Source organism: Tachysurus vachellii, chromosome 21 (genome assembly GCF_030014155.1).
Source record: "Tachysurus vachellii isolate PV-2020 chromosome 21, HZAU_Pvac_v1, whole genome shotgun sequence".
In the NCBI taxonomy this organism is placed as follows: domain Eukaryota; kingdom Metazoa; phylum Chordata; class Actinopteri; order Siluriformes; family Bagridae; genus Tachysurus; species Tachysurus vachellii.
Genome location: NC_083480.1, coordinates 15,325,927 through 15,339,391, shown reverse-complemented (window position 1 = coordinate 15,339,391; position 13,465 = coordinate 15,325,927). Strand labels below are relative to the sequence as shown.

Below are 13,465 nucleotides of genomic sequence, written 5' to 3'. Positions count from 1 at the left end.
CTCTTATATGTCTATCATATTTTACACCCAAATGTATGTAATATTTCTCCACAAACAAAGAACATATTTTTAGTGTGTGGTATAAGTAGGCGAACTTTTCAAACCCTGAGTGCTTGGCCCCCTAACTGGATTGTGTAGAACACGTTATCATCATTAGCAAACATACATTGTGTATCTGTGTTTGTTGTGAACAGCCAGAGACAGTAATATAAATGATTTTATTGCATAAACTCAGGAAGACGAATAAGATCATGAACGTCATCCCAGCGGTTTTCACTCATCACCGTCACATCTGTTTTGTTTATTGTTGATCCCCTGCCTGGTTACAATGACAATCCAAGATACACTTAAATAATTAATTTGTTCATCTATCATTATCTTAAGGAATTTAGCTTGATGGTATTTTTAGCTTGGGAATGTGGTTTATTTAATGGAAACCACAAAGCACCAAATACACACACTTCCAATATACATCCATCAACCTGTTTACATGCTGTTTTTGCACACTTTTTGCTCTTTGCACATGCTGTCTCACGTTTCAGTCGTTTGCTGTTTTGCACAATCCTTTAAAACTGCTGCTATAACACTGTGTTCATTCTAGTATTTATGCAATATTGTTTGAACATACAGTGTTTACACTGGTCTGTGCTGTTTCTGTTTACTGTCTTTTGTGTATTGTCTTGTAATTTTTTGTTTGCACTGTCTGTTGTCCTACACTGTCTTGTCTGCCTTGTTTGTCTTGTCCTGCTCTGTCTTGTCTGCCTTGTTTGTCTTGTCCTGCACTGTCTTGTCTGCCTTGTTTGTCTTGTCCTGCACTGTCTTGTCTGCCTTGTTTGTCTTGTCCTGCACTGTCTTGTCTGCCTTGTTTGTCTTGTCCTGCACTGTCTTGTCTGCCTTGTTTGTCTTGTCCTGCACTGTCTTGTCTGCCTTGTTTGTCGTGTCCTGCACTGTCTTGTCTGCCTTGTTTGTCTTGTCCTGCACTGTCTTGTCTGCCTTGTTTGTCGTGTCCTGCACTGTCTTGTCTGCCTTGTTTGTTATGTTCTACACTGTCTTGTCTGCCTTGTTTGTCGTGTCCTGCACTGTCTTGTCTGCCTTGTTTGTCTTGTCCTGCACTGTCATGTCTGCCTTGTTTGTCTTGTCCTGCTCTGTCTTGTCTGGCTTGTTTGTTATGTTCTGCACTGTCTTGTCTGCCTTGTTTGTCTTGTCCTGCACTGTCTTGTCTGCCTTGTTTGTCTTGTCCTGCACTTTCTTGTCTACCTTGTTTGTCTTGTCCTGCACTGTCTTGTCTGCCTTGTTTGTCTTGTTCTGCACTGTCTTGTCTGCCTTGTTTGTCTTGTCCTGCACTTTCTTGTCTACCTTGTTTGTCTTGTCCTGCACTGTCATGTCTGCCTTGTTTGTCTTGTCCTGCTCTGTCTTGTCTGGCTTGTTTGTTATGTTCTGCACTGTCTTGTCTGCCTTGTTTGTCTTGTTCTGCACTGTCTTGTCTGCCTTGTTTGTCTTGTACTGCACTGTCTTGTCTGCCTTGTTTGTTATGTTCTACACTGTCTTGTCTGCCTTGTTTGTCTTGTCCTGCACTGTCTTGTCTGCCTTGTTTGTCTTGTCCTGCACTGTCTTGTCTGGCTTGTTTGTCTTGTCCTGCACTGTCTTGTCTGGCTTGTTTGTTATGTTCTACACTGTCTTGTCTGCCTTGTTTGTCTTGTCTTGCAATGTCTTGTCTGCCTTGTTTGTCTTGTCCTGCACTGTCATATCTGCCTTGTTTGTCTTGTCCTGCACTGTCTTGTCTGCCTTGTTTGTCTTGTCCTGCACTGTCATATCTGCCTTGTTTGTCTTGTACTGCACTGTCTTGTCTGTCTTGTTTGTTATGTTCTGCACTGTCATGTCTGCCTTGTTTGTCTTGTCCTGCTCTGTCTTGTCCTCTCCTGTATTGTCTGTCTTGTTTGTTATGTTCTGCACTGTCTTGTCTGCCTTGTTTGTCTTGTCCTGCACTGTCTTGTCTGGCTTGTTTGTCTTGTCCTGCACTGTCTTGTCTGTCTTGTTTGTTATGTTCTGCAATGTCTTGTCTGCCTTCTTTGTCTTGTCCTGCACTGTCTTGTCTGGCTTGTTTGTCTTGTCCTGCACTGTCATGTCTGGCTTGTTTGTCTTGTCCTGCACTGTCATGTCTGGCTTGTTTGTCTTGTCCTGCACTGTCATGTCTGTCTTGTTTGTCTTGTCCTGCTCTGTCTTGTCTGCCTTGTTTGTCTTGTCCTGCTCTGTCTTGTCTACCTTGTTTGTCTTGTCCTGCACTGTCTTGTCTGCCTTGTTTGTCTTGTCCTGCACTGTCTTGTCTGCCTTGTTTGTCTTGTCCTGCACTTTCTTGTCTACCTTGTTTGTCTTGTCCTGCACTGTCATGTCTGCCTTGTTTGTCTTGTCCTGCTCTGTCTTGTCTGGCTTGTTTGTTATGTTCTGCACTGTCTTGTCTGCCTTGTTTGTCTTGTCCTGCACTGTCTTGTCTGCCTTGTTGGTTATGTTCTGCACTGTCTTGTCTGCCTTGTTTGTCTTGTCCTGCACTTTCTTGTCTACCTTGTTTGTCTTGTCCTGCACTGTCATGTCTGCCTTGTTTGTCTTGTCCTGCTCTGTCTTGTCTGGCTTGTTTGTTATGTTCTGCACTGTCTTGTCTGCCTTGTCCTGCACTGTCTTGTCTGCCTTGTTGGTTATGTTCTGCACTGTCTTGTCTGCCTTGTTTGTCTTGTCCTGCACTGTCTTGTCTGCCTTGTTTGTCTTGTCCTGCACTGTCTTGTCTGCCTTGTTTTCTTGTCCTGCACTGTCATATCTGCCTTGTTTGTCTTGTCCTGCACTGTCTTGTCTGCCTTGTTTGTCTTGTCCTGCACTGTCTTGTCTGGCTTGTTTGTCTTGTCCTGCTCTGTCTTGTCCTGCGCTGTATTGTCTGTCTTGTTTGTTATGTTCTGCAATGTCTTGTCTGTCTTATTTGTCTTGTCCTGCACTGTCTTGTCTGGCTTGTTTGTCTTGTCCTGCACTGTCTTGTCTGGCTTGTTTGTCTTGTCCTGCACTGTCTTGTCTGTCTTGTTTGTTATGTTCTGCACTGTCTTGTCTGCCTTGTTTGTCTTGTCCTGCACTGTCTTGTCTGCCTTGTTTGTCTTGTCCTGCACTGTCTTGTCTGCCTTGTTTGTCTTGTCCTGCTCTGTCTTGTCTGCCTTGTTTGTCTTGTCCTGCTCTGTCTTGTCTGCCTTGTTTGTCTTGTCCTACACTGTCTTGTCTGCCTTGTTTGTCTTGTCCTGCACTGTCATGTCTGCATTGTTTGTCTTGTCCTGCACTGTCATGTCTGCATTGTTTGTCTTGTCCTGTACTTTCTTGTCGGTCTTGTTTGTTATGTTCTGCACTGTCTTGTCTGCCTTGTTTGTCTTGTCCTGCACTGTCTTGTCTGGCTTGTTTGTCTTGTCCTGCTCTGTCTTGTTTGGCTTGTTTGTCTTGTCCTGTACTTTCTTGTCTGTCTTGTTTGTTATGTTCTGCACTGTCTTGTCTGGCTTGTTTGTCTTGTCCTGCTCTGTCTTGTCTGTCTTGTTTGTTATGTTCTGCACTGTCATGTCTGCCTTGTTTGTCTTGTCTCACACTGTGTACACCAAGTTGCACACATGCACGTTATGTATCTTACTATGTCCTTAATAGCTCTGTCTTTGTTTTATGTAGCACCATGATCCTGGAGAAACGTCGTCTCATTTCACCGTGTACTGCACAGCTATATATGGTTGAAATGACAATAAAAGCTTCTTGACTTGACTTGACTTGACCTGTATGCTGTACTGGATAAGGGATAAGGGCCTGTGCTAAATGCATTAATGAAAATGTGAGTTTTTACAAATGATTAATTGGGAATTTTACAATGAAACGATGCAGAGAAGTTTATTTATTTCAGGTCAGAATATAATATAAATGTATTGCTAAATAAACGACTACAAACAATTACAATTGCACAGTTCACATTTGTAAACTTTTTTTTTTGCATTTTTCTACTCGTCCTTCCAGTCCAGTAGGTGGCGGTAATACACTGTAACTCAACGTGTCGCCCGCCAAGAGGCAAAAAACGACAGCGAAGAAGAAAGAAGGCGTTTGTTATTGACAGCGCGCGAAAGAAAAATGGCGGAACAACAAATTGAGAGGTTTGAGATGTTCACATTTCAGTCACATTCATTTTATTTATTTATTTTTTTATTCCCAGACGTTCTGTTAATTCTAGCACGTTTATTTAAACCTATCGAATATGTTTGTCAGACCACGTAAATAAATAAGTACGTTATTCTCTCGGAAACTAGTTTTAACGTCTTCTGTCGTCCCCACAGGTCCCACAGAGACGACGGGTTTCACTCGGTATGTGGTTTAATTCGTCTGACAATCACTTGTCGATTTGTTAATGAATTGTATTAACTCCGTATGACGTCATCCTCATTTACATACTGATCGAATTACATATGAAGATTTTCTGAAGAGTTATAATGCGGAATAGGGTTCTAATAGTAAATAATAATGTGAGTCAGGTCAGTCTGGTCAGCGATTGGTCGTGTTGGATCAGTCTGGTCAGCGATTGGTCGTGTTGGATCAGTCTGATCAGCGATTGGTCGTTTTGGATCAGTCTGGTCAGCGATTGGTCGTGTTGGATCAGTCTGGTCAGCGATTGGTCGTGTTGGATCAGTCTGGTCAGCGATTGGTCGTGTTGGATCAGTCTGGTCAGCGATTGGTCGTGTTGGATCAGTCTGGTCAGCGATTGGTCGTTTTGGATCAGTCTGGTCAGCGATTGGTCGTGTTGGATCAGTCTGGTCAGCGATTGGTCGTTTTGGATCAGTCTGGTCAGCGATTGGTCGTGTTGGATCAGTCTGGTCAGCGATTGGTCGTGTTGGATCAGTCTGGTCAGCGATTGGTCGTGTTGGATCAGTCTGGTCAGCGATTGGTCGTGTTGGATCAGTCTGGTCAGCGATTGGTCGTGTTGGATCAGTCTGGTCAGTGATTGGTCGTTTTGGAACAGTCTACGTCAGTGATTGGTCGTTTTGGAACAGTCTACGTCAGTGATTGGTCGTTTTGGAACAGTCTACGTCAGTGATTGGTCGTTTTGGAACAGTCTACGTCAGTGATTGGTCGTTTTGGAACAGTCTACGTCAGTGATTGGTCGTTTTGGAACAGTCTACGTCAGTGATTGGTCGTTTTGGAACAGTCTACGTCAGTGATTGGTCGTTTTGGAACAGTCTACGTCAGTGATTGGTCGTTTTGGAACAGTCTGATCAGCGATCGGTCGTTTTGGAACAGTCTACATCAGCCATTGGTCGTTTTGGAACAGTACGTCAGCGATTGGTTGTTTTCGAACAGTCTACGTCAGCGATTGGTTGTTTTGGAACAGTCTGATCAGCAATTGGTCGTTTTGGAACAGTCTGATCAGCGATTGGTTGTTTTGGAACAGTCTGATCAGCGATTGGTCGTTTTGGAACAGTCTGATCAGCAATTGGTCGTTTTGGAACAGTCTTCGTCGGCGATTTGGTGGTCTTGGGACAGCCTTCGTCGGCGATTGGTCGTTTTGAAGCTGGGGAACAGTGATCATCACTGATTAGTTGCTGGGAACAAACAATGGTGTGATGTGAGCTGTAGCCCTGCCCAATATTTTTTAATTTATTTCTTTTCTCCAGATTAGTAACACCAAATGATCAGATTATTTGCCTCAGCAAATAGTCAGTTTTACATTAAAAACAGACAAACATAATATTTCTTATGATATTTATTATATCTTAATGTTCTTTGTCCGTTGCTCAAATTTTACTCATCCTTGTGTTTAACAAAATAAGGTTATCTTGTGTTCTGTTTTATTAATGTTCATTTAATTTATTATAAATGAATTGTACTGTGCTTGTGACCCTCATCACCTCCCATAATACCATTAACTGAATACAGTGTCTATATTACACTGTTGGGCTGAGAAAAGAAAAAAAAACTCACCCCAAATAACTTTAAATAAATAAAATAAATTTAAATAATAAAATTAAATAAATAAAATTAAATAAATTAAAAAATTTGTAGACTGTAATATAAACTGTTATGTTCGTAACCATAGAGTTAATCTAGATAATCAAGATATACATATATACTGTGCTTTAGCGTAATTTCTTTTTCCCCCCGATCTAGGGGTCAGAGGACGTTTCACAAGGGACCAAAAGACAGTTAGACAGAACCCAGAGTCCAGAACCTTCACCCAAGTCTCCTCGCACTTCATCTCCCCCTGCGGTCGTCGCTGTTTCAGAAGAGAACCAGCCGGAAGACGGAGATTCAGCAGCTCACGCTGACGTCGTGCAGACAGAGACGATGACTGAAGCCTGTGCTGCTCCTGATCTCAGCCCTCGCTCCCGGAGAAAATCCTGGAGGAGGTCGACTCGAGGCAGGGCGTCTCTCCCGTCCCTCCCCAGCACCTCCCAGTGTGAGTCCACATGGTTCTTTTCTTCACATTATGTATGCAGAGAGCGACAGCGTCACTCAGTCATATGTAAACAGGAGATTATCTCAGACTTTGAAGACAACACCGCCGACTGATAGCGTAATCTGTAGTGTAATCTTATCTTCTTTACTTTTCTCACTGTTCTCTTCAGCTCTGTGTAAATCCATCAGTCTGGACCTGAGTGATGAAGAGAGGCTGGAGAAACTCATGGAAGCTGCAATGCAGGTGATTTAGACTTGTGAATTTAAAAGGCCGCATGAGGTCACCGATCTGGATTTAAACGTCACGTCAGGATCACGGCTTTGAGCTTCGGCGTTTTAAAGAGTCAAACACAACTGAGACTGTCTAACGAGACTCAAGTTCAAGTTTTCTTTATTGTCAACTCTTCCACATGTACAGTACATACATAGAGAATTGAAATTCTTCTAATTGTCATTAGAGGACAACAGATAATTATCTTCTGATAAAAACTTTTCCTTATTGAAACACAGTAATTCATCAGCTGACGCAAACCTGGAATATGAAGTTTCTCGTCTCTTTTGTAAACGCTACTGAAATATCTTTACACAAACACATGACCAAGTGTGAAGTCGTCTAATATTTCTCTTTCCCGTTTCATGTATGTGTGTAGGTTACAGTGAAGAGGCTTCGAAACACACTGCGTACCATCCCCGGTGCTGATTTGGAGGCATTTCAAACCCAAGGTACTTGATTATTTATGTTTACGAATGATGTCATGTGGTTACCCAACACGGTGATTTCTTCCAGATGGTGTAGCAAACATCAGCAGCGTGTTTAGTTCTGCCTTGAGTACTAACTGTACTAACTGTTTGACTTGACCTACCACAGCCCTGACCGATTCGCCATTCAGATCGTTAAGAAAGAAGGTGTTGACGAATAGATTAAGCGACGCAGCTTCGTATTAATGTGCCCAGTCTAACAGGTTAGCGTTTCTATGGTAACAGCCAGAGGTGGGAGTAAGTCACACATGTGCAAGTCACAAGTAAGTCTCAAGTCGTGAATGTCAAGTCAAAGTCGAGTCGAGTCTTTTTTTAATATTTGTCAAGCAAGTCTCAAATTTGCGACTTAAGTCTGACTCGAGTCAAGTCGAGTCCCCCATCTCTGAGTCATTTAACTCAAGTCCGAGTCAAGTCTCAAGTCTTGAATGTCAAGTCAAAGTCAAACCGAGTCTTTTTTTTTTTTAATATTTGTCAAGCAAGTCTCAAATATGCGACTTAAGTCTGACTCGAGTCAAGTCATATGACTCGAGTCCCCCATCTCTGGTTACAGCTTCGACTGGGTTTTGATCATTTTATCGTCTCATATGCACTCGTATATAAAACCCCGTCGATGCGGTTAGTAGGCATTTACGTCACATTAACGGAAGGAGACTCCAGTCTCAGACGAGTTTGTGCTTTTCCGATTTCTAAATGTAACTCTAATCGGATAAAATGTACATACCGGTCTTTAATACATGCAGCGGAGACACTGATCCCACGCCAAGGTTTATTCCTTTTTTAATAACATTTATCCAATTATTAGATTTTTTCCTCACTCCATCCTGTTGTTGAGGATTTTTCTTTAACACTTTAACACACTCCCAGTTGTTTTATTGCTTGTGTAATTTATTGCCCACTTCCCCTGTTGTTGTAGGTCACCTCAGGCTCGCTCATTGAGGAGAAATACAAACACGATTAAATAGAAGACTAATATTATTTTTTTGTATCTTGTGTCATATTTTTTAACGTTCTGTAAAGCTGCTTCGAGACGACGTCCGTTGTTAAAAGTGCTGTACAAATAAAACCGTATTGAATCGTTGGCGTTGTCGCGGTTTTGTGCATTTAATTCAGTTTCATGTGTTTGTTTGTTTGTTTGTTTCTGTAGTCGACTCCCTGCAGACTGAGTGGGCCAGTACGGCTAAAACCATCAGTGAGGAAGGTCCGCTGTCGTTCTCCAGCACCAGCAGGTAACAGTGATGTTAGTAATCACACACGATGTTCATAACACTTTGTATTAAGTGTTTCTCTGTGGGGTGAAGAAACCATGTTTGCGTTAGATTTAAAAAAACGAACAGATCTAGTTAAAGAAATGTCTTGTAGTGTGTCTCCTTTAAAGTGCTCCATTTTATATTAAAGCCTGTGTATGAACCTGAATTCACACTCAAACGTGCGACCAAATAAAGGCTGCTTCTTCTTCTTCTTCTTCTTGTGTGTCTGTTTCTCTACAGCGATCCTGCTATCCAGAAAGCCATCGAGCGTGCGAAGGAGAACCTGAACAGGTAAGATCACACCACAACAGTAAATATTATACAATCAAATACTGCAGAAACATCTACCAGCTTAGTTATACTCATGTTTAGTCATGAAATACATCACTGTCCTTTCTTTCTTTTTTATTCTCTTCATCATCTGTTCATTATTGCGAACACCAGCCGTCTGTCGTTCAGCACCGATCAGATGTTAACGGAGCGGTTTGCTCTTTATTTTTCCATTGTTTTTTTTTTTTTTGTTTTGTTTTGTTCTCCACGTTTTTCCGTCGCAGTCGCACAATTTTCCCCAACGAAATGTTGATACAAGTCAAAGAAATTGAAGTAAAAATGACGAAAAGATAAATAAAAAACGTCAGAAGTACCGAAAACAATTCTTCACATTAATGATGTTGTTACACGTCAATAAGCTCAAATTATCCCGCATATAAATACACAAACAGGTTCTGTACAATTCCACTGCTAATGAACTAACACACAAACACACATTAGTGAATTATTAGTATTTAAAATGATGAGAATTAGATTTTTTGATAGACCAAATTATTCACAACGCTTTGGCGTTTTGTTGACTCGAAGCTTAAGGGAACGTGAGCAGCTTCTGAACACCTGCTGGTCACGAGATACGAGTCAAAGTCGTAGGCATCAGTGTATTGTTACAATCCTTAAGTTAGATGAAAAAACTGCATTTTTTTTAGTCTATTTTTTTTGCCAGGTAAATGATGACCGTATCAGACCGGTACTCTGTGCCATGATCGTATCCATCATATTTAATGTCAACTCTGATCTTATTCACTGATTTTATTAATGTTATTCAATAAATGTTTAAGGTTGCAGGCTGAGAGTTTGTCCTGGGAATCACTCCTAAATAAACATCGCTCCAGAGCGGAGGAGCTGGCCAAGTGAGTGTGAACACACACACACACACACACACGTACACACACAATGCATATAAATCCATTCCCTTTTTAATCCTGTTACAATTGCTTTGTGCAGAAGAGTGGAGGAAGGACAGGAGAGAGGTGTGAGTCTGGACCCGTCCTGCGTCGCTCGGTCCTCTCAGTGCAAACTGATCCTGAATAAACCCGATTACAACACGGTGCTGCAGAGACAACAGAGAGTCCTCCACACTATGGATCTGGTGGTGAGAACACACACACACAAACTCACACACACTCACACACACACGCACAGTGATGACGACGACGACACCAGCGTCACCTTAAACATAAACTGTACGGATTCAACAGAGGAGATACGGAGCATCTTGGCAACACAACATCCTTGTGAATCATCATCTAATGAATCATCATTCACTGATCATTTATATTTATACACACACACACACACTGTGTTGGGGGATGTGGGGGTGTCTACCTCAAGCTCGTGTTCTCCTGGGACTTTGAGGGTTCTGTTCAGTATCCTGGCTGTTCCCAGGACCGCACTCTTCTGCACAGAGCCCTCAGATGTTGTACCCGGTGTCTCCAGCAGTCGCTCTAATACTTCAGGGGTCACAGCCATTAATGCTCCTGTTACCCCTGGGACCACATTGAACTTCACCTTCCACATCTGTTCCAGTTGTTCCTTTAGCCCCTGGTACCTCTCCTTGATCATCTTATGCTCGTTCTTGCCGATGCTGATGTTGATGCCGGCTGGCGATTGCCACATCTAGCATAACCTCCGTCTTCTGCTAATCGTCTACCAGCACTACGTCTGTTTGGTTTGTCAGCAGCTGTTTCAGTCCCTCTGGATCTTAGCTCTACTGTTCTCATCCACTTTCTGTGGCGTTTCCCATTGGGGATTTGAGGACGTCTTCTACTCAGAACAGATGTTTTGTATACACGTGGTTATACTGTCCCAGCTTTGTCTGTCTGTCTATCTGTTTGTCTTGAGAGAGAGATGGAGAAAGAAAAATAAACTGTCCCACTTCTCATAGAGTTTTGTGTGTTTGTTTATTTTTGTTGTGTTTGTTTTAATCGTCATGGGAACTTTACCCTGAACAAATCCTGACTCTCCATGTGGTTGTGTTTGTAGTTGGAGTCTCAGTGCATGATGATGAAGGCACTCCTGTCCTTCCAGAAGGATTCGCAGTTACTGGTGAAGGAGACCAGCTCACGATTAGGTGAGGGATTCGTCGTTAATGTTTTTTTTTTTTTTTTAACTTCCTGTTAGAATAAAAAAACCCTCAACGATTTTATTTTATCACCTCATGTTATAAGACTCATGTTATAAATATCATTCCTTTAAACTAGCATTAAAAAAAACGTACGTTATTAAAAATATCCACAATAAAGAGTCACATCGTGGTGTTGAGCGATAGAGTCACGGTCATTACAGTCTAACTGTTTAACCAGATTAAAACATAATAAAGAATTAAGCTATTGTGATGGGGGGGGGGGGGGGTTAAAGACATTGTGAATGTGATGTTTATGTAGAATAGAAGCGAGTGAGGGTCATAAGAGAATCTCACAAAGTAGATAAATAAATTAGACTGATTTCTACATCTGTGAGAATTAATGTTCAAAAGACCTTTCGTGTCTCCTTCAAACCCAACGAAAGCTCTGATTCGTGATGTGGATGTGGATTTTGGATTTTCTAAAATCTTTTTGAACGTGAGGTGAGAGTTTTCTGGGCCCGCGATGCTAATCGCGACAACAACGTGAAGCTTTAAGAGAGAATTTGCGTTGTTTAACGTCACCGAACGAAACAGCTAAACGTTTTACAAGCATCTGTCGGCTCCGATCCGTTAGCAGCGTTTTCTTTTAGATACGTTTGTTGCTGGTCTAATAAAACAGTCCTGTGATACAGTCCTCCTTTACTTTAAATCTGGAACGTAAAACAATAAAAAAATATATAGCACGGCCGAGTTTCTGTTTGCGGAGTTTACTAAAGTGCTTAGTTTTGCTTTTAGAAGGAATCGGGACTATTTAAAAACATAATTTTAATCGTTTTGTACTCGGTGTATCTTGTGATGTGGTGTAGACTTAATTTGACTCTGTTCAGAAGATTTTCTCTGATTTTATTATCAATACTGTCTTGTCTTTTTTTTTTTTTTTTTAAAAACCCACAGCTCACAGCGCTGGATTCCAGGATCTCCCATCATCCCCAGTGAAGACTCTCCTTAACCTCCCTCAGTCTGCTACTTCATCTTAGTTACGGTTTCCACGACGTTGGTTTCTACGACCCGTCTGCGTTACCGGGACGACGAGTACGCTTACGACACGCAGATAATCTCCCAAACTATTTTTGTTAATTAATTAAGCGCAAACTAAACATCATGTAACCTGTAAATACTTTTAGTCCCATTAGCTCTTCTTGTTCAGTGACACTCACGATACTCAGAACGCTGTTATATACCGTAGTCGCATCATGGTATCGGTATCGTGTCAGCGTATTATCCGGCCGTTGCCTGTTCTCCGTGTGTCTGTTTCTTTTCTCTCGACTCTGTAGTTAAATCATTTTAAAGGTGTCACGTTGAGAGCTGAAGGCTTTGCTGTTTAAAATGGAGCATCATTGCCAGTGTCATCTGTTTCCTAAATGTGTTACATAATTATATACTCATTATAACAGCAGGTAATCATTACCAGAGATAAATTGCAGCGGCATTTTTAATGAATACGCTTCAGCCTGATTTGGCCACTAGATGGCAGTGTGTTTCATTTATAACCAAACGATACAAATCCATATTTCATGTGACTTGTTTATCCGAGTTCCCATACTGTAGGTTTTGGATGAGATACTGAAATAATTAGATTTTTACCATGATATTAAACTGCTTGACGTTTTTTTTCCTTCTTTTTTTTCCCCCCCATTCGTTTTTGTACAGTAAAGGTCCTCAACCCTGGCCCTGGAAGAAAAAAACACACTTTTCTGTTTTTATCTAATCTTAAAAACAACAACAACAAAAAAACCCTAATGTCAGGAAACTCTATTATAAATCATACATGTTCAGGACACAGGGGTTCTTAGGACCAGGGCTGCAAACGCGTGTGTTGTGTTCGTCAGAATGTGCTGCTACCGGTACAAGTACAAGTACAAGTATGCTTACAAGTACAAGTACAGGTACAGCACGCCAGGAAACTAACATGACGCTTATGAATACGATAGAAGCCATGGATTAAAACATGAACATGTGTGCATGAGTGTGTGTGTTTGTGCGTGTGTGTTTGTGTGTGATTGAGTGAGTGTGTTTGTTTATGTGTGTGAGTGAGTGTGTTTACGCGTGATTGTGTATGTGTGTGTGAGAGAGTGTTTGGGTGTGTGAGTGAGAGTGTTTGGGCGTGAGTGTGTATGTGTGTGAGTGAGTGTGTTTGTGTGTGTGTGAGTGAGTGTGTGTGTTTACGCGTGAGTGTGTATGTGTGTGAGTGAGTGTGTTTGTGTGTGTGTGTGAGTGAGAGTGTTTGGGCGTGAGTGTGTGTGTGAGTGAGTGTGTGTGTGTGTGAGTGAGTGTGTGTTTACGCGTGAGTGTGTGTGTGAGTGAGTGTGTTTACGTGTGAGTGTGCATGTGTGTGTGAGTGAGTGTGTGTGTGTGTGTTGGTGAGTGTGTGTGTGAGAGTGAGTGTGTGTGTGTGTGTTGGTGAGTGTGTGTGTGTGAGTGAGTGTGTTTGTTTGTTTGTGTGTGTGAGTGAGAGTGTTTGGGCGTGAGCGTGTATGTGTGTGTGAGTGAGTGTGTTTGGTACGGGTACAGGTACAGCACGCCAGGAAACTAACATGACGCCTACGAATACGATAGA

The 13,465-nt window shown here is 41.9% G+C and overlaps 1 protein-coding gene across 1 annotated transcript; it reads left to right on the top strand.

The window, feature by feature from the left end:
• The first annotated feature begins 4,079 nt into the window (after window positions 1–4,079).
• LOC132837526 (uncharacterized) lies at window positions 4,080–12,516 on the top strand. Its single transcript, XM_060857242.1, has 11 exons — window positions 4,080–4,154; window positions 4,335–4,362; window positions 6,160–6,448; window positions 6,618–6,691; window positions 7,098–7,170; window positions 8,351–8,432; window positions 8,694–8,744; window positions 9,563–9,634; window positions 9,729–9,876; window positions 10,767–10,854; window positions 11,803–12,516. The coding sequence occupies exons 1-11, from the start codon at window positions 4,132–4,134 to the stop codon at window positions 11,883–11,885; spliced, it is 1,011 nt and encodes a 336-aa protein (XP_060713225.1). The 5' UTR covers window positions 4,080–4,131; the 3' UTR covers window positions 11,886–12,516.
• Window positions 12,517–13,465: the final 949 nt, after the last annotated feature.